Genomic DNA, 22745 nt, shown 5'->3' on the forward strand with positions numbered 1-22745 from the left:
GTACATTTCAATATGGATTTCGATTTAAAGAGGACAAAAAACCATAAACAATAATATATTCGGGGTTTTTTTTATTTGAACATACAACATGGCCTCAAAAATAAAACTAAAAAAAAGTGAGTTTTTTTGGTATATAATCTGGTACATCCGTATCCAATTCACATATCCACAACGTTCTTTTAGTTCTGGATCGTTTTAAATTACAACACTTTAAATTGAACTCATTAATTAATAATAATTATCAATAGAATTTTTCCTAAGTATTCACTACTTTTTGAATTTTATTGTTCATCGGGAAAAACTATTGGTAAGAGCGTTGGGTACGAGTCACAACCATACCCACTCACAATCGTTGCCACATCATCTTCTTCTCTTCATGATTTTAATTAGAGATGGTATTCCCGACCATAATGGGGTTGAGGTGAAGTCAAAACAGAAGAAAAGCAGAGGGTAAAAAGAAAGAGAACCAATTACAATTCGAGTTCCATCTCGTCCCCGTTACAACGCACGTCGGCAATAACGTCGTGTTCATCTGTCTATACCAATCGCAGGGTCGGCCCTAGGGGTAGGGCAAGCTGGGCGACCGCCCCGGGCCTTGCCAAATCCCGGGCCCCTACAAGTTATGAATAATGTATATATAGTTTTAAATAATATAAATACGTATATTCATATTAAAAACAAACGCCTGTGTAGTTGAGATGGATAAAGCCCTTAGGCTTTATTTTATTTTTTTTTTTTTACAAAAGAGGGCCATGTTCGAACCTTGTAAACATTGGAATTTACCTTGTAAACATTGGAACTTTATATTTTACATACGTTTTTTGTGCGTCTCGTCTTTTCCGGTTCGGCTTCTTGAGAATCTCCCGGTTCTCCCCTCCAAAAGCAACCTCTCAAATTAACCTTAAGTTAGATTTCTAAAATCCAGTTCTCTGAAGTTCGATTAATGATAATCAATGTGACTATGAATTTTGATTTCTGATAAATAAATAAAATGATTTCTGAAGTTTATTTTTCAACCCAACCCTAGCCGATATCTGAATAATTGTATTAAAGGGCTTCTAACTTTTGATTTCTCATTTTTATTTTGAAGTTCTTTTCAATATTTGATTTTCGAATGTTCTGACTTCTGAAGAACTTAATAAGTGTAAGTGTTGTTAATCCAGAAAACTTGAACAGTTTGCTAATCCAACATCTAATTTGATATTTTGAATAGTGTAACAAAGATATTTAATTTTGATTTTCGAACTGGGCTCATGTATCTGACTTTTTTGGCTCTTGCTCGTGCTGTATCTCACTCTTTCATTTTGTGTTTCTGGTTTTTTCATGTATCTGACTCTTTTGTGTTGTTTCTAATTGTTTCTGTTCATTGTTGTATGTTTATTTCATTATTTGTTTTTCATTAATATTGTAAGTTTTTAGTACTTATAGATTTTAGATCACAACAGTAGGTTTAGATCACGCCAGTAGCTTTGTGTGGTGAGATCAAAAGGCATCCAGAATGTGTTTCTTTGGTACTTAAAGAGAGTTGTTATCCTGAGATAATAAAAATCTCACTAAACTTTACAGTTATATTTAGAGAAGCTCCTAAACTTGGTTGTTAAAACTAGTGAAGAATGAAGATTATAATGTTTGTTGCTACTGTTGTGGATTGTCAGATTTTTTTGGCTCTTGATGCTTATTCGTGTTGGTTTGACTAAACTGCCCTTCACATAAGGATTATTTTGGTTGTGGAAAATAAAGTAGTAAAAATAGGAAATGGAAGGAGGTTTTGTTCCTTTTGGTCTTACTTGGACGAAATTGCCCCTCTTGAAAGTACTCATGTCGTAAGCTTTTTTTATTAACTTGGTGGAGTTTTAGTCCTAGCTGAATATACTCAAGATTGGTTTTTGATGGTGATGTCACTTGACACTTGTATTTTGGCCTTGTTGAGTTAAAAGGATGGCACGGCTGCTAATTGTTGCTTAATGGTTTTGAGTTTTCATATTTTGGTGTTGGTTGCATAGAATAGTGTTTATTTTTTTGTTTTATCCCTTGTTTAGTTTTTTTTTTCTTTTATCTTATTTGTTGTCTAGCTGCTTTGTATACTTCCAGCTTCCCATTGGTTTTTCTTTTTGAATTTTAATTTTTTCGTTCAAAAAACAAATATAAAAGCTCTTGTATATTAAAAATAGCTTCGTTGTGGTGGTCATTTGTGTTTTGGTAAAAACTACCGAAAAAATTAACTATTAATTGTAGTTGTTTAACTACAATTTTTTTATTTTTTAAGGGCCTCATTTTTATTTTCACCCTGGGCCCAAAACTGGCTTGGACCGGCTGACCGATCGCTCTAACAAAGAAAAAGAAAATCGAGTGATCGTAATGAATGTGACTGACTTTTACAATTTTATTGGTGATCGGAAAAAATTACTTTTAAAAAAGAAAAAACAATCGATTGAAGTAATGAATGAGACCGAAATAATAAAGTAATGAATAAAAAAAATCAAATTTTATGTGGTATCCATCTCATCCCACTCTACGTCGCTAACGTTAAAAATCTGTCGCACTCAATCTTAACCGACAAAGCCCTTGGTATTCAACTCCGGTATTCAAGTCCCCATCAACGTCTGTCCGCCTGCTCCTCCACATCTTTCTCTCTCTACAAACCGCCGCTATTTTCTGTCTCTACACTTCACCATTTTTCCATTGTCCTCGTTAGATCCCAATCTCAAATACACCCATCTCTCTCTCTCTCTCTCTCTCTCTCTCTCTCTCTCTCTCTCTCTCTCTCTCTCTCTATTAACATGCCAAACACCAATCGCTATCGTTATTCAGACACCCGCATCAACCATGCCACTGTCTCCAACCATTCACCACCCAAACGCAACCCAAAGCTTTTGACAATCTTTCTTAAATTCATGGTTATGTCCCTAATTCTCTCACTTTTCCTTATCTTTCTCGGCCTTGCTGCCATCCTCCTACTCCACATCCTCATATTCGGCTCCTTCCTTCAACGCCGCCGGCAACACACCACCCCACCACCCGCCTCCTCTTACTCTTTTCTCCACTTACAGAACAACCTCCCGTCCTTCCAATACTCCTCCGCCGCCGCTGCTTCCACTGACTGTTCGATTTGCTTGGAGTGCTTCAACGAAGGAGACTTGTGTCGTAAGCTACCGGTGTGTAACCACATCTTTCACGCACACTGTGTGGACTCGTGGCTTATGAAAGTACCAACTTGCCCCGTTTGCCGGACACCTGTTCGGCTGGAAGTTGATCGGTCATCCGATTTGATTGTCAGTGACGATGACTGTAAATTCTTCTGGGCAATTGGTGTAGGTAGTGGTTAATTACTAGATTTTGACTGCTAAAGTGTAGGCTTTATGCATCTTTTTCCATTCCACGTCTATTTTCATTGTAATTATGTATTTTTATTTTAAAAAAAATCAAGCGTCTATAGATATTTAATTTGGCTGGTTTTAACTTTTAATCATGTAATGATTAAATTTATGTTTTGGACCTAGTTATGTATGTAAGCTCTTTGCAATTAAGTCAATTTAGAGACATTAGCTTCAGAATCAGTATATATATGGGCTTTTGACTTAAAAGTCCTTAAGTTTTCAAAATTTGTTCCGTTTAGTCCCCACGGCAAATTTTGGTGCGTTAATGTCCAACATTTGGGCTCTTTTTGTCAAAAACGCCATTTAGCAGGTTTGGAGCCCGTCATCCGGTGACATTCAACCTGTTAAAGAAATACCCTCATAAAAAAGGGAATCCCAACTTTGGTCCCCCTCTCTCATTTACGTAGCCCTTTTCCCTCATTTACGTAGCTCTGATCAAAGCATCTTCACGCACCAATGGCTGCATCGTCTTCAAACTCAGCAACTTCATGTAGAACAAAACTTGTTAAATGTTATTGTGGTGATGTGTGCTACGTAGCAGTGTCAAAAACACCAGATAACCCTGGTAGAAAATTTTGGGGATGCCCTAATTTCAAGGTATTTTGTAATTTTTGTGTTAAATTGAAATGATTACTATTAGAAGGGTTTTAGGGTTTTGATTACACATTTTTCTCCTTTTTAATTTATAGGAGTCTTCAAGGTGTCATTTTTTCAAGTGGGTGGATGAATGTGGGAACAAATCTATCCGACAAGAGGATGAATTGATGGGTTTGATGAAGATTGTTGCTGAATTGATGGGTTTGATGAAGATTGTTGCAGGGTTGTTAATGTTTAATGCAATAATTCTTGCAATTGTTGTCCTAAAAATGTAATTTAGGTATTGTACTTTTGCAATGTGGTTGGTAATGTAATGCATTTATGTTTTGAACTAGAATCACTATAATTTAGGCAATGATAATGTAATGGTAATCCTTTTTGTAGTCTTTCTAATTTGGTATGTGCAAAGTTGTAAATGGTAACCTAATTTAGGCATTAAATAATAATATCAATATAGGGCAGTTTAGGCATTGAATAATGTCATGACATAGGGCAATTCAGATAATATAATTGATACAAAATTAAGATGTTTTAATCCATACCAAAGTATGATGCTATAAAGCATAAAAAACCAAATGTCAAATGTTATAATCCACACTTATGATGCAATTAACCAAACCTATTTTAAGATGCTATAATCGAATAATAGTACTATAAACCATATTTCATATAAAAGGGGCGTGCATTACATAATGTTTCATGTAGAATCATCAAATTGTGCCAAAAAGCCTATCAAGGCAACACATATGACAATTGGATGTTTGTTGCAAAAACCAGGAATAACAAAAGATATACAAAAAGAAGGCATCATATGCCAGTGATTAACATCCCACTTCACCCCTTTTCATAATCACTACCCAACTAATCCAACTTGACAGGTTTGGTAGCACTGGAACCACTACCATCTTTGTCATACACAGTCTTCTTCAACTTTAGCTTCAATATCCTCTCTGGAGGTTTCCTTTTCCTATGCACCGGTTTGGTAGACAGGTTTGACAAGTTATTGACTCTATCATCCATTCCCTCAATAGTAGCTTCAATCCCTGCTTCCACTTGTACCTCGTCCACTACATGATTATTAGTTGCAACCACTCCCTCATCGTCACCTTCATCATCAGCAAACACCTCAACATCATCAACTTGTACCTCATCCACTTGTACATCATCAACTTCATCATCAGCAAACACCTCAGCATCATCAACTTGTACCTCATCCAATTGTACATCATCAACTTCATCATCAGCAAACACCTCAACATCATCTGGATGCTCTTCTTGATCTTGTAACTCCTGTTAAGGCAATATATGACATGTAATTACAATATGGTACAAATAGAATAAAATTGAATTTAAGTAGAATAAATAGGAGATTAATTACCAGTTCAACAGGTGCCATGTCATCTAATGGCATTGCTATCCCTTTACTCCCTTCAATTTTACCAATGTTGTATCCTGACTCTAGTAGCATGACTACATCTTCTTCATTCAGTTGGATTTTCTCAGGTATAACATCATATGCATTACCTTCAAGAAACTCGGGTTTTCCTCATGAATGTCTCTAAGAATTTCATCTATACCATCCTCAACATCATCAAGAATTTCACTCAGATTTTGTGATTTAGATTTTCCCTCACCAACTTCATATATAACTTGACTGACCATACCCTCATCAACCTCTTGTTGTCCATTTTCCTAGTTTTGCCCTTCATCCTAGTTTTTCCCTTCGCTAACAAGTTTTTGTCCCTCAATCTGAACTTGTCCCTCATCCACACATTTTTCCCCTTACCTCCAGCTCTACCTTCACCCCTTCTACTATTTATTTTTCTCCTTTGAGCAGTTGGTTGATTTGGCTCATTACTGGTTTTTGTACTCCTCATTCTAGTCTTTCTCCGAGAACCAGATGCTTAATTGGGATCCATATTTTGATTGATTGGAGTTTCAGTTGTTGCACTTTCATGTTCCTCTTGATTTTTTCTTGGGCTACCAATTTTTTTGGGTGCATGTGTAACTCTTGGCTTTGTTTCACTTGTGCAGCTTTGTTTGTTATATCCAAATTCAAAGCAATTACCACACCTCACAGTTCTGGATACTTTAACTCTTGCAGTAGCAAACTTGGTCTCTTTTTCACTTGAATTCCTTCTCCTTTTGGTGACAGGTCTTCCTGGCATTCTTCTAGCTATTGGTGGCAAAGGCTTTTGGAAGGGAGTTTGTTCCCATAAATTGCTCCCATTGACAGGCATTATGTTACTTCGGTAACATTCAATAAACTTTACTTTTGAGAAGCATTCATTAATATATATCAGCTTTCTTATGGATATAGTTAATGGAAGCATTTGCATGAACACAAGGGATTCCAGAAAGATTCTAAAGCATGCATGTGCAAGTCTTGGCCTTCAAGTCTACCTTGAAACTTTCATAATTGAACCTAGCTTCAAACACTGAACCTTGGCTATGAATAACCATCCAAAACGTGAAATTGGCATATAAATTAAAAAACATTAACATATGACCATTGATTTATAAAATACAAATGCAATTGGCTAAATAATATATACCTCATATACTTCCCAAAAAGGTTCATTTTTTTCAACACATTTGGGCACACATTGGACTTCGATTTGTTACACTTTTCAGTAATGTGAGCAAACCTATCCATTATGTAGATTCTTATCTCCTCAAGCATTGTTATCAAAGGCTTTTTCCTAGCTTCTATTATGATGGAGTTAAAGCAATCTGAGATTCCATTCTCAACTGCTTCACATACAAACCCTAGAGTAAAGAAAGCTTTACACCAAGTTCTAGGCTGTTTAGACATCAAATACTCATATGCACCATGACTAAGCTTCTTTATTTCACCCATATGTTTCTTGAAGTCTCCTTTTACACAACTTATTGCTAAAGCCCGAAAAAGTCTTTTGAATTCTAATCCGGTGTAAGCCTTCTTGAAGTTTACATAAATGTGTCTAGCACATTGTTTGTGCTCCACATGTGGCAAAATGTCTTTCACAGCTTCCAGTAAGCCCTGAAACATATAAGTACATTGACTATTAATACAAAACATTTCAATTATATAGTATATTAATACAAAACATAGCAACTAAAAGTACGTTATGTTGATCTGATATGATAACCAACCCTCTACCACCATCTAACATTAGATCATCATGTATAAGCTCCAAAAACCAAGTCTAATTAGGTTTATTCTCCACATCTACAACTGCCCAAGCAATTGGATAGACTTGGTTGTTTGCATCCCTTCCAATTGCTGTCAACAGTTCACCTTTCACCTCAGCTTTCAAGAAGCATCCATCTAAACCAATCACTTTTCTACAACCACTTTTTCATCCACTACATAAAGCCTTAAAACAGATATAAAATATGTGGAAATAGCTCTTTCCATCAGGGTTGTTGACGACACTAACCTTGCAAGTAGACTCTGGGTTTGATCTTAAAAGCTCATAGGAGTAATCCCATATTCTTGCATAATGCTCAGTTAACTTTCCTTCAATTAACTCTTTTGCCCATTTTTTTCCCTCTTACATTGGCCAATAGACACATCACATCTAAATGTCCTTTTAATGTCACTTATCATCTCCCTAAGCTTAAGCTTTGGCTTGTTTGCAATCTCAGTCATGTAATGTCTCCCAATCCATTCAGGAGACACAATGAAACCAAATGTGAATGACCTAGAGCATTTGTGGATCCTTTCATATTTGTAACGACCTTTCCTTTCCTTGTACATCCAAGCAACATGCAATCGGAAAGGGCATTGGTTGTCTTCATTTCTTTTCCCATACTTTGCAACAATTCTAACACTATCACACTTGGCAAAATCTATCTGATACCCATGGGAAACAACATAGTTTGCACTACAAAATTTAAGTTGCTCAGTGGATTCAAATATATCGCCAGGTTTTGGTTCCATCTTATCCCATTTGATGTTGGGATCATGAACCCTATACTTAGGTTGTACTTCTTCCTCATCATCTTTATCACTTTCCCAATCATTTTCATGATATACTCGTGCTCTAATTTCATCAGATATACTTGCATTACGAAGATTAGCATCATTAAGTAATACATTCAAGAAATTATCCTTACACTTATCTAGTGTGCTCACGAACTCATCCTCTGGTTCATGGTCCATGTAAATGCCATGTAGTTCAAAGTCCATCTCATTCAACCTAGTAAAAGGTTCGTTCAAAGCAGCAAATGGATCGTTCCATTCTTCCTCTAATGAAGCCATTCTTCACTCCTACATAAAATCAAGGTTCCATAACTTTATTTCAACTAAGAGATCAAAGGAAAAAAAAATGAAAATTTAGTGCAAAACTGTAAATACCTAACATGTGATGATCGTCTTCTTTACTTGACTTACACTATAAACACTAATTATCGTTTTCTTCTTTAATCGAGCTTTTGATAACAATCAAACCCTAAAAAGCTTTGAAAATGCAGAGAAATATGGACGACAATGATGATTTTTGTGGAGAAATGGAGAAGAAGTACGTTTTGGTTAATAAGGTTAAATAAATATCAAACCTAAAGTGTAATCATAAATAGACTAAATTTCAATTTTAAAATAATATCTTTACTTCTATTTATAAAGTTATGTCTTTAAATTTTAACATATTATATTTAATTTATTAGATTTAAAATGTTGTTGCATGTAAACCATTATCAGTTTAAAGCTACAATCTTTGAACAGTTTGAACAAAATGCTTAAATTGTTAATTTAAATATAACATTACAGTGTCAACTTAAATATAAATTTCAGTTCCACTAAAAAACCAAATAATATTTTGTAAATAGTTAAAAGTGATAAGTTATAGTGATAAATGCAAAAACTAAATTGTAATATCAGTTTAACTAAAATATTTCCTAAATATATTTATATAATCGTTAAAAATTTTCAAATAAGTAGCTTAAAATAACTTATAATAACAATAGTTAAAAATAACTCTATATAAATGATTATATTGTTACCTTTAAAATCAAAAAATAATGTTTGATGTTTTAAATAATTATAATGATAGAAATTAAAACATTAAACAAATAAATTTTAAAAAATTAGTTAAAAATAACAACTATAAATAATATTAAACCATATATAATATTTAATTTTATTGATGTGTAACTCACGAGTAGAAGTCATTCAAATGATTGAGATTATGACGTTATAATAGATTTATATATTATCATATAATTCAAAATAATCAATATACTATATCAAATTAATATACAAATTATTATATCAAATTTAACAACAATGTTAGTGTTATATTTTAAAAAATATATATTTGTAAAGACTTCAACTATATAGGTGTTTCTGCGCATTACAATGTCAACTCAAATATAAATTTTAGTTCCATTTAAAAAAAAATTAAAGAATATTTTGTAAATAGTTAAAAGTGATAAATTGTAGTGATAAAAGCAAAAACTAAATTGTAATCTCAATTTAACTAAAATATTTATATTTTTATAATCGTTAAAAGTTTCCAAATAAGTAACTTAAATTAACTTACAATAACAATAGTTAAAAACAACTCTATATAAATGATTATATTGTTAACTTTAAAATAAAAAAACAATGTTTGATGTTTTAAATAATTATAATGATAGAAATTAAAACATTAAGCAAATAAATTTTAAAAAATTAATTAACAATAAAAACAATTATAAATAACATCAAATCATATGTTATATTTAATTTTATTCATGTGTAACTCGCGGGTAGAAGTCATTCAAGCGATTGAGATTATGAAGTTATAATAAATGTATATATTATCATATAATTCAAAATAATCAATATATTATATCAATTTAGTATATACAAATTATTATATCAAATTTAACAACGACGTTACTGTTATATTTAAAAAATCATATATTTGTAAAGATTTCAACTATATAGGTGTTTCTGCGCAACGCGCGGACATTCGCCTAATATATATATTGAAAGGATCTTTGATGTCAAAGTACGAAATGTATGAGCATATCTGTTTGCCCTCATGTGTAGGAATATGCCGATATGTGTGAAACGTGATCGTAGTATTATTTGTATAAATATTATTAATAAATGTTTAGGCAGAAGCTTTTTAATGTGTCAAAAAAGTAAATATAACAACATTAGTGACATTTTTATGTAACTTGATAAAATATAATGAATACTGGTTTTATTAATAAAAAATAGAGTAATTTATAACAAAAAAAAATGGCAAAATGGTTCTCTTTTTGATATGTTTATAATAATATGAAAAAAATCAGAATGTATTTTATTGTCGTAAAACATTGGACGATGAGATACACATCAATAATTTGTCCTCATTGAAATAGAAAGGTAAATTGTCTTTATACTTGTCTGTTTTTACACGTCATCCCCCCAACAAATTTGATAAAAGTGGGTCTCAACCCCACCGAAATTTGATGAAAGTGGGTTTAAACTCGGACTCCGAAAAATCGGAACCGGTTAATGGGATTTTATAGAATCAAAAACCGGACCGGTATGTAGGAATCGATTTTGGTTCGATTCCGGGTAAAGTGAGTGTAGAACTGAAAAACCCGTAAACATCAAAGTGGGTAGGTTAGAACCGGGTAAAGTGGGTTTAGAACCGGAAAACCAGGAAACACCAGAATTTTTTGGTACTTAGTGGTAGGGGTGAGCAAAAACTGCACTGTAACTAAAATTAACCTCAAAAACCGCAACCGCAATAAAAACCGATAGTGAAGTTTTCTATTTTTCAAAAACTGCAAATTTGCGGTGCGATGCAGTTATTAGTTTTCAAAAACCGCAAAAAAAAAAAAATGCACCGCACCACATATATTATATACATTTTTTATTAACTATTAATATATTGAATATTAAAAATAAGACAAGTTTCATGAATAAAATACTAGAAGACAAAAGTATGGTTTTTTGTTATGTTTAACTTTGAAAAATGGTGAAATCAGACAATTTTAAGAAATTTATTGTTAATTACTATTGATTTGACATTTTTAAGATATTAATTGTTTGTGATTTAAATTAATTGTTTTATACATTATGTTTTTTTTTATTACTACAAGTAATATGTTTGAATTCTTAAAACCGTTTGAGCTCTAAACTATGGTTAAAACCACACAAAATAATCGCACAAAATTCATGCGGTTAATAACCACAACATAGAAAAACCAAAACCGCACCACAAAAATAACCGTCTAACCGCACCGCAAAAATAACCACACCAAGTGGTTTTGAAAATGGATTAACTGCATTTGCGGTTAGTGGTGAGATTTTGGCTAATAACCACACCGCGCTGAACATTAAAAAATTTCATATTCATATCCCGACTTTGGGGGACTGTAACTCATTGAATATGAAACCAAAATTAACAAAATTACAGTATAAAATCATGTATAAACTCTAAAATACACTCTGGAAAAAACCGCATGTCAATCCGACTTTAAACAAATGAGATATGCATCTGTTAAGATTTTCACATAATACAAAGTACAAAAACAAATAGCTGAAAAGTTGAAAAATTTTAGTTTTGATATCACGACTTCAAAGGACTGTAAATCATTAAATGTTAAACCAAAAATGACAAAATTATAATCTAAACTCATGTACAAACTGTAAACTACAAGTTGGACAAAACCACATGTCAATCCGACTTCAAACGAATTAGATATGCATGTTTTAAAACTCTCACCGAATACAAAAAAACTGAAAAAACTAAAAATTTTCAGCTTTGATATCTCGACTTTGGGGGACTGTAAGTCAATGAATATAAAACTAAAAATGGAAAATTTATAGTCTAAAATCATGTACAAACTCTAAACTACATGTTGGAAAAAACCGCATATCAATCGGAGTTGAAACAAATAAGATATGCATCTTTTAAACGTTTGACAAAAACCGGTTCGGGCCCTAAAACTGGTTTCGGTTCCAAACACCGACTCTGGTTTTTAGACCCGGTTACCCGGACCCAATGGACCCAAACCAAGATTACTTTGAACCCGGATAAAGCCAATTTTTAAACCCGGAGCCGGAACCGGTTATCTATATTCCGGTTCTAATGGTTCCGATTCCGGTTCCGGTCCGGTTTTCTGGTTCTAAATCTCATCCCTATTTCAGAGACACATAAATTGTAATATCCAAATTGGTTAATGTTACCGCCAAAGGGAAATTAAATTTCATTGATTTGTACCATATCTAATATTTTAATTATACTCAATGGGGTGTTACACTATTTTTATATAAATGTTAGCAAATGGGTTTACTGGTGGTTTTCGGTGACTTATAAAGTTATTGATCCTGTGATCTCGCATGTATCACTCGTCTAATAGCAAGGAAAGAAAGGTACCCCTCACTCCAAGAAATATCCTAGGCGACTCTACAATTAGCCGTGACGACATCTAAACAATGTGTTAACATATCACTGATATAGATGATATCGCGGCTAAAGGGTTCAAACCCCGATCCATGTGATCTTTCACCGTTGATAAATATCCCAATCCAACAGCTGGTATTGCATGTAGTACATGAGTATTTGTCGCCGCTTATACCTAAAAAAATGCCCCTGAAGTATTTCCTCTGTTTTCCCCAATTTTTCGTTGTTAATTCGAGGGATCACCGCTAAAACCTTCATCGTTTACATCATCTTTTCCTCTCATTTCCCGATTACAAACTGTAACATCCAGTTTCATGATATATTTTATTTTGGGATTCTAGATCGTAATTCGACCACATAAAGGTTTTGGGCTTCAAGGGAATAGAGTTTAGACCCTATTGGATGTTGATGATGTTGGAGAAGTGATTTAAACCTGGAATTGTACTTTGGAGGCTGAAGGGGTAAAATGAGAAAAGTAATATTTCAGACTTCTTGTATGAATTATGATTTTAGTTCTGTGTGTTTTTAGTCGAAAGTGATTAGGTAGATATGTGGGGCTCATCAACACCTTCGTGTGGATATAAAGATTGTCACACCCCAAAACCGGAATGGCGGAAACGTTCGGGAGTAGAGGACGTCATGTATAGTATCACAACAAACCATAGTAGTAAGCAAGCAACAACATCATCCATTGCATAAATAATATAATTTAATACACGTGTGTTCTGTGAAGTTTATAGGACACCAAAAAATGTAAATCAAAATAAAAGATGAGTCTTGAAAGTGTTGATCAGCTTTAAAGCTAGAGAATTCATAAGCATTTTAGTGTCATTGTTTGTATGAAAACGTTTGTAAGTGTTTGATGTATAACTTTGTAAATGGTTGTAGTAAATGTTTGTATCTCCTAGAAAATCCTATATTTTCTACTAAACGTAACCTTCTACTAAGGCATCAAATGTTCTGTATATTTATTTCTTGTATGAGTGTGTATTTTCCCAAGCGTGACTATCATTAACCAAAAATATAGCTTTTACATTACTCTTTATGTGAGAATATCACGAATTGAATGTAATGGAGAAATAATAATAGTACTGTAGTGTTGTATTACAGTAACTATTGTCGTAATATCTACATTAATCCAGCCATTAATTAAGGTGTAACGTGAAATGATTGCACCATACTATCGACTAATAACACGACGATGAAAGACGTAAGAAGAAATGACATTTGGCACCCATAGACTTGCAAGTCCCACTGTAGCGAACAGCAAGTTGTAGGATAATCAATCCAATATAGACTTATACACAAATTCATGCTCTCCCTCCAGGAGATTCTGGATACAAATCAGGCCATGGCAGTGATGCCATGCCCCCGAACAATGGTTCACATTTAGGTTGTTGTATATTTGTATATGTAATGTATGTACTAGAGTATTATATGTTCTCTCAGTCTAGTATGTAGTATGTTCTCTTTGTTTCTCATTATAGTATGTTCTCTTGTATAGTGCATATTATGTATTGTTTCTCATTATAGTATGTTCTCTTAGTTTCTCATAATAGTATGTTCTCTTAGTTTCTCATAAAAATATTTATTGACTCATGTATGAGCTGACTCTTTGTATGTTTCATTGTACTAGAAGTAATGAGTAGTGTCTTCCTAAACTATACCAATTATAGTTTACTAGTAAATTTGTTTGTATAACTGAGTGTATTAAACTGAGATAAAAGATTTTATGTCTATACATAGATACATAATATATAACTAAGGATCAAACAACACTCGGAAAAACAACAGGGTACTCTAAGTCCACAACCAAACAAGGAACAGGAAATAAAGTGTGTTATCAGTCCTAAGTCCTTCAAACCTTACTTATATAACTATATATGCATTAGACAAGGTTTGGGCAATTTATAAGTGTAAAAGAGTTAAACGAAAATGTTTGTCATGTAAGAACAAGTTTGATAAATAGTTTGACATGTAAAAGAGTTTGATCATTTTGAAGTAGTTTGAGTGATAAAACAGCTAGCAGCATAGCAAATCTATAGTTTGGCAGTTATAAATCACATGTGATTGATATAATAACTATAAGGTTTCAACTTGTATTCCCCCTCCCCCCCCCCAATAAAAGCATTTAAAATCATTTAAAATGTAGATTAAGGGGTATGAACTCACCTGTATTGAGTAACTCAAATAAAAGATCGATATAGGATTGTTGGGTGTCAATTGGAGACTTGAGCACAAACGAATCCTATTAACCATATAATGACATATATATATATATATATATATATATATATATATATATATATATATATATATACAGTGCTTGAAACAACTAATTATTGAATTGGGGCCACCTTAGGGACTAGTAAACACTTATATTGAAGTGTTACAACCACATATGATTGTATATAAGGGGTGTATGGCTATACAAGGGAGTGTATGGTCAATATACACCATTTTTGTGTGTGTGTGCGGCCACACACTCCCTATGAAATGTGGCAAAATGTATTTTAAGGCTTTAGGACTCATCTACGAAGGTTTCTTACTTTATGCTTTAGCCTTATACGGAGTTCATTGCCATTTTTTGACCTAAAAAGGGTGTGTGCGGCCACTATGATGTTTGCGGTCGCACACCCTTTATGAAGCTGATAAATTCGTGTTTTTCAAGCATATCATCAAGTGTTGTTGGCATATAATAAGTTATGTCTAGTGTATACACGTTATAGAGGCTTGAAAGGGTGATTAAGGTCCAAAACTAGTGTGTGTTATTGGTGTTCTTGACTAAAAATGAATGTTTTCATTGATCAAAGTAAAGGGGAAGGCTAGTTAAGGTCATGTATTAGCTAATCCAAGGAAGAATCACTTACTTGATTGAAGATTGAAGTGAGAAGTTAGATGATACTTGAGAGAAAATGAGTCCTAGCCTTGAAGAAGTGGAAAAGTGTTCAAAAATGACTAAGTGTTGAATATATAGGGGAGAGTGTGCGGTTGGGATGGGTGTGTTGCCACACACTCCCTATGTTGGAGTGTTTGGCCCAAGTTTGCTTGATATGCATCTTATTATCCCATTTCTAGGCTCCTACCTTGATTGTACTAGGTCTAGAACTCTTAAGTAGACCCTAAACAGTGTTAAAAGGTAGCAAAACGAGTCTAACTTTGATTGAATTGATCTATTATACATGATAGAAATTTCGGGTTGTCACATCATCCCCCCGTTAGAGAGAATTTTGTCCCGAAATTAGAGTTTAAGCAATTAAGTAGTTCTTCCACGAAGTTAAGACTCTCGTTGATCTCGATTCCGTCGAGTGGGATAACAAGAGTCTCATCGGATAGGCACATTTTCAAGTTCGAGACGTGGAAAGTAGAATGTACGTTACTAAGTTTGCGGGGTAGATTGAGTTTGTAAGCTACAGGCCGATTCTAGCGAGAATCTCGAAAGGACCTACGTATCTTGGATTTAGCTTTCCACGCTTTCCGAAGCGTATTAAGACCTTCCAGGGTGAGACTTTCAAGAGAACTCGGTCTCCCACCTGGAATTCCAAAGGTTTCTTTCTTTTGTCTGCGTAGCTTTTCTGTCGGTCTTTAGAGGCTTTCAATCGTTCACGAATTTGAACGATCTTCTCTGTCATTTCCCGAATGATCTCCAGACTTATGAGAGTGTTGTCAGGAACTTGTCCTTTAGCTAACTGGGTGTCACCCACCTCAGCCCAACACAGAGGGGATCTGCACTTTCGGCCATATAGGGCTTCAAATGGAGCAACCTTTATGCTCGTGTGATAACTATGGTTGTAGCAAAACTCGACAAGGGGTAAATGAGTATCCCATGCCTTCCCAAAGTCGATCACACAGGATCGCAACATATCTTCTAAGGTTTGAATAGTCCTCTCACTTTGTCCGTCGGTTTACGGATGGTAGGCTGTACTCATGTCCAACCTAGTTCCTAGGGAACTTTGTAGCGACTGCCAGAACCTTGAAGTGAATCTACTATCTCTATCCGAGATTATGGAAATGAGATCACCATGCAGTCGTACGACCTCTCTAATGTATGTTCTAGTGAGCTTCTCCATCTTGTCAGTCTCTTTGATGGGCAGGAAGTGTGTGGATTTGGTTAACCTGTCAACGATCACCCAAATGTTATCGAGACCACCCATTGTCTTGGGCAACTTGGTTATGAAGTCCATTGTGATCCGCTCCCACTTCTATTCCGGTATCTCCGACTGTTGAAGTAAACCTGATGGTTTCTGGTATTCGACCTTAACCATTGCGCAAGTAAGGCATTTACTCACGAAGGTAGCAATCTCTGCTTTCATGTTAGGCCACCAGTATAACTTTTTAAGATCCAAATACATCTTATCTGAAACTGGGTGGACGGAATATCGAGTGTTGTGCGCCTCGGTCATGACCAAGTCTCTAAAGCCACCAAGTTTCGGTGTCCAGATCCGATCCATGAAATATAAAGCTCCGCGACCTTTGACTTCCAAGTTCTTATCCATCCCTCTCAGGGATTCACTTGCCACATTTTCAGGTTTCAAAGCGTCGAGCTGAGCCTCCTTAATTTGTGTGGATAAGTGTGAATGGATAGTCATAGTCAATGATTTGACTCTACGACCAGAGTATTCTTTCCGACTTAGGGCGTCAGCTACTACGTTGGCCTTACCGGGATGATAACGAATTTCACATTCGTAATCACTGAGTAGCTCGAACCAATGTCATTGTCTCATGTTGAGCTCCTTTTGGTCGAATATATATTATAGGCTTTTGTGGTCGGTAAAGATAGTGCTTTTCGTACCGTACAGATAGTGTCTCCAGATCTTCAGAGAAAACACAACTGCTCCTAACTCAAGATCATGTGTGGTATAGTTGACCTCATGTGTTTTCAGCTGTCTCAAGGCATAGACAATGGCCTTACCTCGTTGCATTAGAGCACAACCGAGCCCTTGATTCGATGCATCGCAGTACACCACGAAGTCTTCTATTCCTTCTGGGAGGGATAATATCGGTGCGGTGCATAAGGCTCGTTTCATCGTTTGGAACGCTGTCTCTTGCTTCTCTTCCCAGTCAAAGGCCATGCCCTTCTGGGTCAAAGTCGTAAGAGGTTTCACAATTCGGGGGAAGTTCTGAATGAACCTACGATAGTAGCCAGCGAGGCCTAGAAAATGACGAATTTCTGTAGGCTTCTTCGGTGCTGACCAGTTCTCAATGGCTTTGATTTTGGAAGGGTCCACATGAATTCCTTCTTCACTAACAACGTGACCCAGGAATTCGACTCTTCGAATCCAGAAATCACATTTAGAGAACTTCGCGTAAAGCTTCTCCGAGCGTAACGTTTCCAAGATCTGACGTAGATGCTTACTATACTCTTCCTTACTACGAGAGTAGATAAGTATGTCATCTATGAAGACAATGACGAACTGATCCAAGTAAGGATGACATACCCTATTCATTAAGTCCATGAATATTGCGGGCTCATTGGTCAATCCGAATGGCATCACTACAAACTCGTAGTGTCCTTAACGAGTTTGGAAGACTATCTTCGGGACATCCTACTCTAGCACTCGCAACTGGTGATACCCGAATCTCATATCTATCTTCAAAAAGTAATTCGCCCCTTGCAATTGGTTAAACAAATCATCTATATGAGGCAGAGGGTAACGATTTTTAACGGTTAGCTTGTTGAGCTCCAAGTAGTCGATGCACATACGAAACGATCAGTCTTTCTTCTTGGCGAACAAGACCGGTGCTCCCTAAGGTGAGAAGTTGGGTCTAATAAAGCCCTTTCTGAGAAGTTCGTTAAGTTGACCGGGCAGTTCTTGCATCTCTACGGGTGCTAGACGATAGGTCGATTTGGCTACTGGGGTAGCTCCTGGAACTAAGTCAATTCTAAACTCGACTTGTCATTGCAGAGGTAATCCTGGTAGTTCTTCTAGAAAGATGTTGGGAAAGTCGCGTACTACGAGGATGTTCTACAGGTCTTTGGTTTCTTGGCTCGTATCAACAACGTATGCAAGGAATGCACGATATTCATTATGTAAGTACATTTGAGCTTGAATACTTGAGATGATACGAAGGCTCGTGTCGGGTTTGTCGTAGATAATAAGAGTTTTGCCAGACGGCAGATTAAGGCAAACATCCTTTTCATAACACATGATGTCAGCACGATGCAGACTCAACCAATCCATGCCGATAATGACGTCGAAACTTTTAATTGAGACCGGCATAAGGTCGATTGAAAATGAATGGCTATCTAGAGTTAGGGCACATCCTATGTATATACTGCTAGTGCTCTTAGTCTTTCCGTTAACCATTTCTACAGTGAACGGTTCTTGAAGTGTTTGTGATTTTTGCTTACTAAATTTAGCAAATTTCTGGTTCACGAAACTCCTCTCCGTTCCACTATCAAACATAATGCATGCATATGAGTTATTGAGGAGAAACATACCAGTGACCACTGTGGGGTCGACAACCGTTTCCTCGTGGCCTATGGCCAAAACTCTTCCCACTCCACCGACATTCCCTGCCTTCGGGTAGTTCCTCTTGTAGTGGCGCACCTCGCCACAACCGTAGCAAGCCTGGACCACACCAGTGTCGGGGACTTGGTTGATTGGCCTCGTCGGAGCTTTGCAGAAATGGGCAGTGTGCCCCTTCCTGTTGTAGTTAGCACACTGCATTTCCCGGTAGGCTCCTGTGTGGTGGAAGTTGCATTTGGGCAAACTTCCAGCGTACTGCTTTACCGGAGAAGCAGCGGCAGGTGCTATCGCAGCATGAACGACCACAACCTGCTACTTTTTGGCAGTTTTCTGCTTCTTCTTGTCATCCCAGAACTTCCGCTTGTTGGCAGCGGCTTTGGAGTGTTCTGAGATGGATAGGGTTGTTGTGGTTGACAACGAGGTAAGGATCCCATGGTCAATGAGCCGTTGTGCCAATCGCTTGGCACTATCGAATGTAGTGAGGTTTGAAGCTAAAACATTCCCCTGAAATGGAGGCACCAGCCTCCAAATGTACCTCTCTATTTTCTTTCCCTTAGTGTGTACCATGGTTGGACATAGGGCCACCAGCTCGCTGAATCTAGAGGTATAGGAAACTATGTCAGAGCCCTTCATGGTTAGGCTTCATAGTTCCTGTTCTAATTTCTGGATTTTGCCCCTCGAGCGGTATTTTTCAATCATAAGCTCTCTCAGAGCTTCCCAGCCTATAGCATTTGCCATCACTAGAGTGAGTGACTTGACATGGCTATTCCACCATGTTAGGGCTTTTTCCTCGAAGGTGCAAGCAGCGAACTTGACCTTGCTCCCTTCTAGGCAGGAGCATATTTCAAAAACCGATTCGGTCTTCTCGAACCATTGCGAGAGGGCAATGACTCCGCCAGTCCCTTTAAAGGACTTTGGCTTACAATTGGTGAAGTCCTTGTCGGAGCACTCTCTCGAGCGCACGAGGACCTCACCTTGCATTGAATGGACAACTCTTCCACCTCCACTGGTACCAGTAGAATGATATTGTGCCATGGTTGTTGCCACAGTCGTAGCTACTGCAGCATTTAGAGCTGCCGTATCAATTTGCGAAGGAGGTGGTGATGTTGAAGTCACCGGAGGATTGCATCTCGTTGATCGACACGGAGGCATCTTTTAACTAAAAAGTATACAAAGATGACGATATTGGTAAGGATTTAATAGTGAGAAATGATGAGAGTGACTCATGGACTAACTCTCCATCGCCTAACAACACAATTGAATAGTATGATTGAATGTAGATCTAGTACTATAAAGATGATAGCATTTGGATAATAATTTCCATGGGTTAGATATCTGTCAATAATACTGGTTTTACAGATGTAACTAGTTCAGGAAAAATGACCTAGAAGTAGGTCTTACATCAAACCAAGATGGGAAAATTTTGAAAAAAGCACGACCTAATCAGGAGTTAACAGATCCAAAGTCTTTACAATGATAGGAAATTAAACTAGAGTTTTTACATAAACAAAGTTATATCCAAAAGAGAGAGTTAAGTAGGCTCTATCTACGACGAGAACCACTAGAATGAGTTCTTGACTCTGACAGACGGCGCTCCATATCTCTCATGCGCCTTTCAGACATTTCCTACCGAGCTCGAAGTTCCCTGACTCTAGCTTGGGATGCAGCTAACTGTTGCTGCAGCGCCTCATTGGTTCTCCTAGTCCTTTCCATAGCCGCTTCGAGATGGCGAATGCGGACCGTGTTAACACCGGAGTTGGCGTCAATTTCCATGACTTGGTTGATGGTTGCCCGACCTTGTTCGGCATTCCGAGCAATCCTACGGACCATGATGGGCAGGACTCGGTCAGCTGGACCTCCCTCGCTTAAATTGTAAAAGCTTTGGTCTCCATTGAAGGGTAAGGGTTGACCTTTCTCATCACTCCAACGGTTCAGTTGTCGCCCTGAAGGGTGTGGGACCTCAAAATGCTAGTCGAGGTTGAGATTTGGGACTTGAACCCCTTGAGGTAGGTTGTTGACTTCTGGCTCGGAGTCAGAACTATCCGAAAAGCCTTTAGCGTGGTGATCGTCCAAAGGGATTGGATGATCATCTTCAAGCCATCCGACATTGCCTTCGTTTGGGAAGTATGTGTCGCCGTGGGAATGGAATCTAGCCATGTTATCTACGCAAGAAAAGGGATAAATAAATAGTTAATAGACGTACTAACTAGCTAGTTATAAGAGGATCTTTCTCAGTTACTTCAATACTTTTTTGGTGCATACTAGTTATATGAAATCAAAACAAGATAGACCTTCGAATAAGTGACCCTAACTCTAAACCCACAACCAAACAAGGAATAGGGAGTAAAGCAAAGATTACAGATTCTAAGTATATGACATCCTAGTTACATATAACCTTTGACCTACTAATAAAGACCTTTTTAGTTCTCAGATAAGAATTTTGTAACACAAAATACTCTATTATTTTAGGATTATGTTTTGTTCTAAGGTTTTCATTGTAGTAGTGTTGGTATGTTTTTAGACTTGTTAACATATCACAACCATTCTCGGGCACATGCTAATCACTTCTCGGACCAACATAGTTGATCAGGCTATGTCACTCCCAGAACTAACCACACATTCCCAAGCCTACTTGTGATATTCAACAATCGTAATACTTTTGTTCTGTCCTAGTGACACTGATTTTAGTATGAATGCATGTATGTATACTTGGTTAAATATTTTAATATTTAAAAGTATAGACTCTTGATTAGAGTATTTAATCCCGATGTGTTTATAGTTTGTATATCTTTTATGGGTTGACATCCTCGATTCACTATAAACGATGCTCTGATACCAATCTATCACACCCCAAAACTGGAACGGCGGAAATGTTCGGGGGTCGAGGATGTCATGTACAGTATCACCACAAAGCCTAGTAGTAAACAAGCAATAACATCATCCATTGCATTAATAATATAATTTAATACACGAGTGTTCTGTGAAGTTTATAAGACACCAAAAAATGTAAATCAAAATAAAAGATGAGTCTTAAACGAGCTCCATCTTCTCAAAACCTGGCATCAGTACCTGTCTACTGATGACCTGAGAATACAAGTTATTTTGAAAGAGTTGATCAACTTTAAAGCTGGTGAGTTCATAAACATTTTAGTGTCATTGTTTGTATGAAAACATTTCTAAGTGTTTGATGTATAAGTTTGTAAATGTTTGTATCTCCTAGAAAATCCTATATTTTCTACTAAACGTAGCCTTCTACTAAGGCATCAAATGTTATGTATGTTTGTTTCTTGTATGAGTGTGTATTTTCCCAAGCGTGACTATCATTAACCAAAAATATAGCTTTTACATTACTCTTTATGTGATAATATCACGACTTGAATGTAATGGGGAAATAATAATAGTACTGTAGTGTTGTATTACAGTAACTATTGCCGTAATATCTACCTTAATCCAGCCGTTAATTAAGGTGTAACGTGAAATGATTGCACCATACTATCGACTAATAACACGACGATGAAAGACGTCAGAAGAAATGACATTTGGCACTCGTAGACTTGCAAGTCCCACTGTAGCGAACAACAAGTTGTAGGATAGTCAATCCAATATACACCTATACACAAGTTCATGCTCTCCCTCCAGGAGATTCTGGATACAAATCAGGCCATGGCAGTGATGCCATGCCCCCGAACAATGGTTCACATTTAGGTTGTTGTATATTTGTATATGTAATGTATGTACTAGAGTATTATATGTTCTCACAGTCTAGTATGTAGTATGTTCTCTTTGTTTCTCATTATAGTATGTTCTCTTGTATAGTGCATAGTATGTATTGTTTCTCTTTATAGTATGTTCTCTTAGTTTCTCATAATAGTATGTTCTCTTGGTTTCTCATAACAGTACGTATTGAGTCATGTATGAACTGACTCTTT

The 22745-nt window shown here is 36.2% G+C and overlaps 2 protein-coding genes across 2 annotated transcripts; both read left to right on the forward strand.

The window, feature by feature from the left end:
- The first annotated feature begins 2780 nt into the window (after positions 1-2780).
- LOC111879575 (RING-H2 finger protein ATL56) lies at positions 2781-3326 on the forward strand. The gene has a single exon (XM_023876041.2). The coding sequence runs from the start codon at positions 2781-2783 to the stop codon at positions 3324-3326; it is 546 nt and encodes a 181-aa protein (XP_023731809.1).
- A 272-nt stretch (positions 3327-3598) lies between these two features.
- Positions 3599-4438, forward strand: LOC111879576 (uncharacterized protein At4g04775-like). Its single transcript, XM_023876042.3, has 2 exons — positions 3599-3974; positions 4067-4438. Exons 1-2 carry the CDS (start codon positions 3834-3836, stop codon positions 4247-4249), a joined length of 324 nt encoding a protein of 107 aa, XP_023731810.1. The 5' UTR covers positions 3599-3833; the 3' UTR covers positions 4250-4438.
- The last annotated feature ends 18307 nt before the right edge of the window (positions 4439-22745 follow it).

This window comes from Lactuca sativa, chromosome 7, assembly GCF_002870075.4.
Source record: "Lactuca sativa cultivar Salinas chromosome 7, Lsat_Salinas_v11, whole genome shotgun sequence".
Taxonomy (NCBI): domain Eukaryota; kingdom Viridiplantae; phylum Streptophyta; class Magnoliopsida; order Asterales; family Asteraceae; genus Lactuca; species Lactuca sativa.

Coding starts and splice junctions, on each gene's coding strand:
- LOC111879575 (XM_023876041.2), top strand. CDS start 2,781: ATGCCAAACACCAATCGCTATCGTTATTCAGACACCCGCATCAACCAT.
- LOC111879576 (XM_023876042.3), top strand. CDS start 3,834: ATGGCTGCATCGTCTTCAAACTCAGCAACTTCATGTAGAACAAAACTT. Junction 3,975..4,066: donor GGGGATGCCCTAATTTCAAG/GTATTTTGTAAT, acceptor TTTAATTTATAG/GAGTCTTCAAGGTGTCATTT.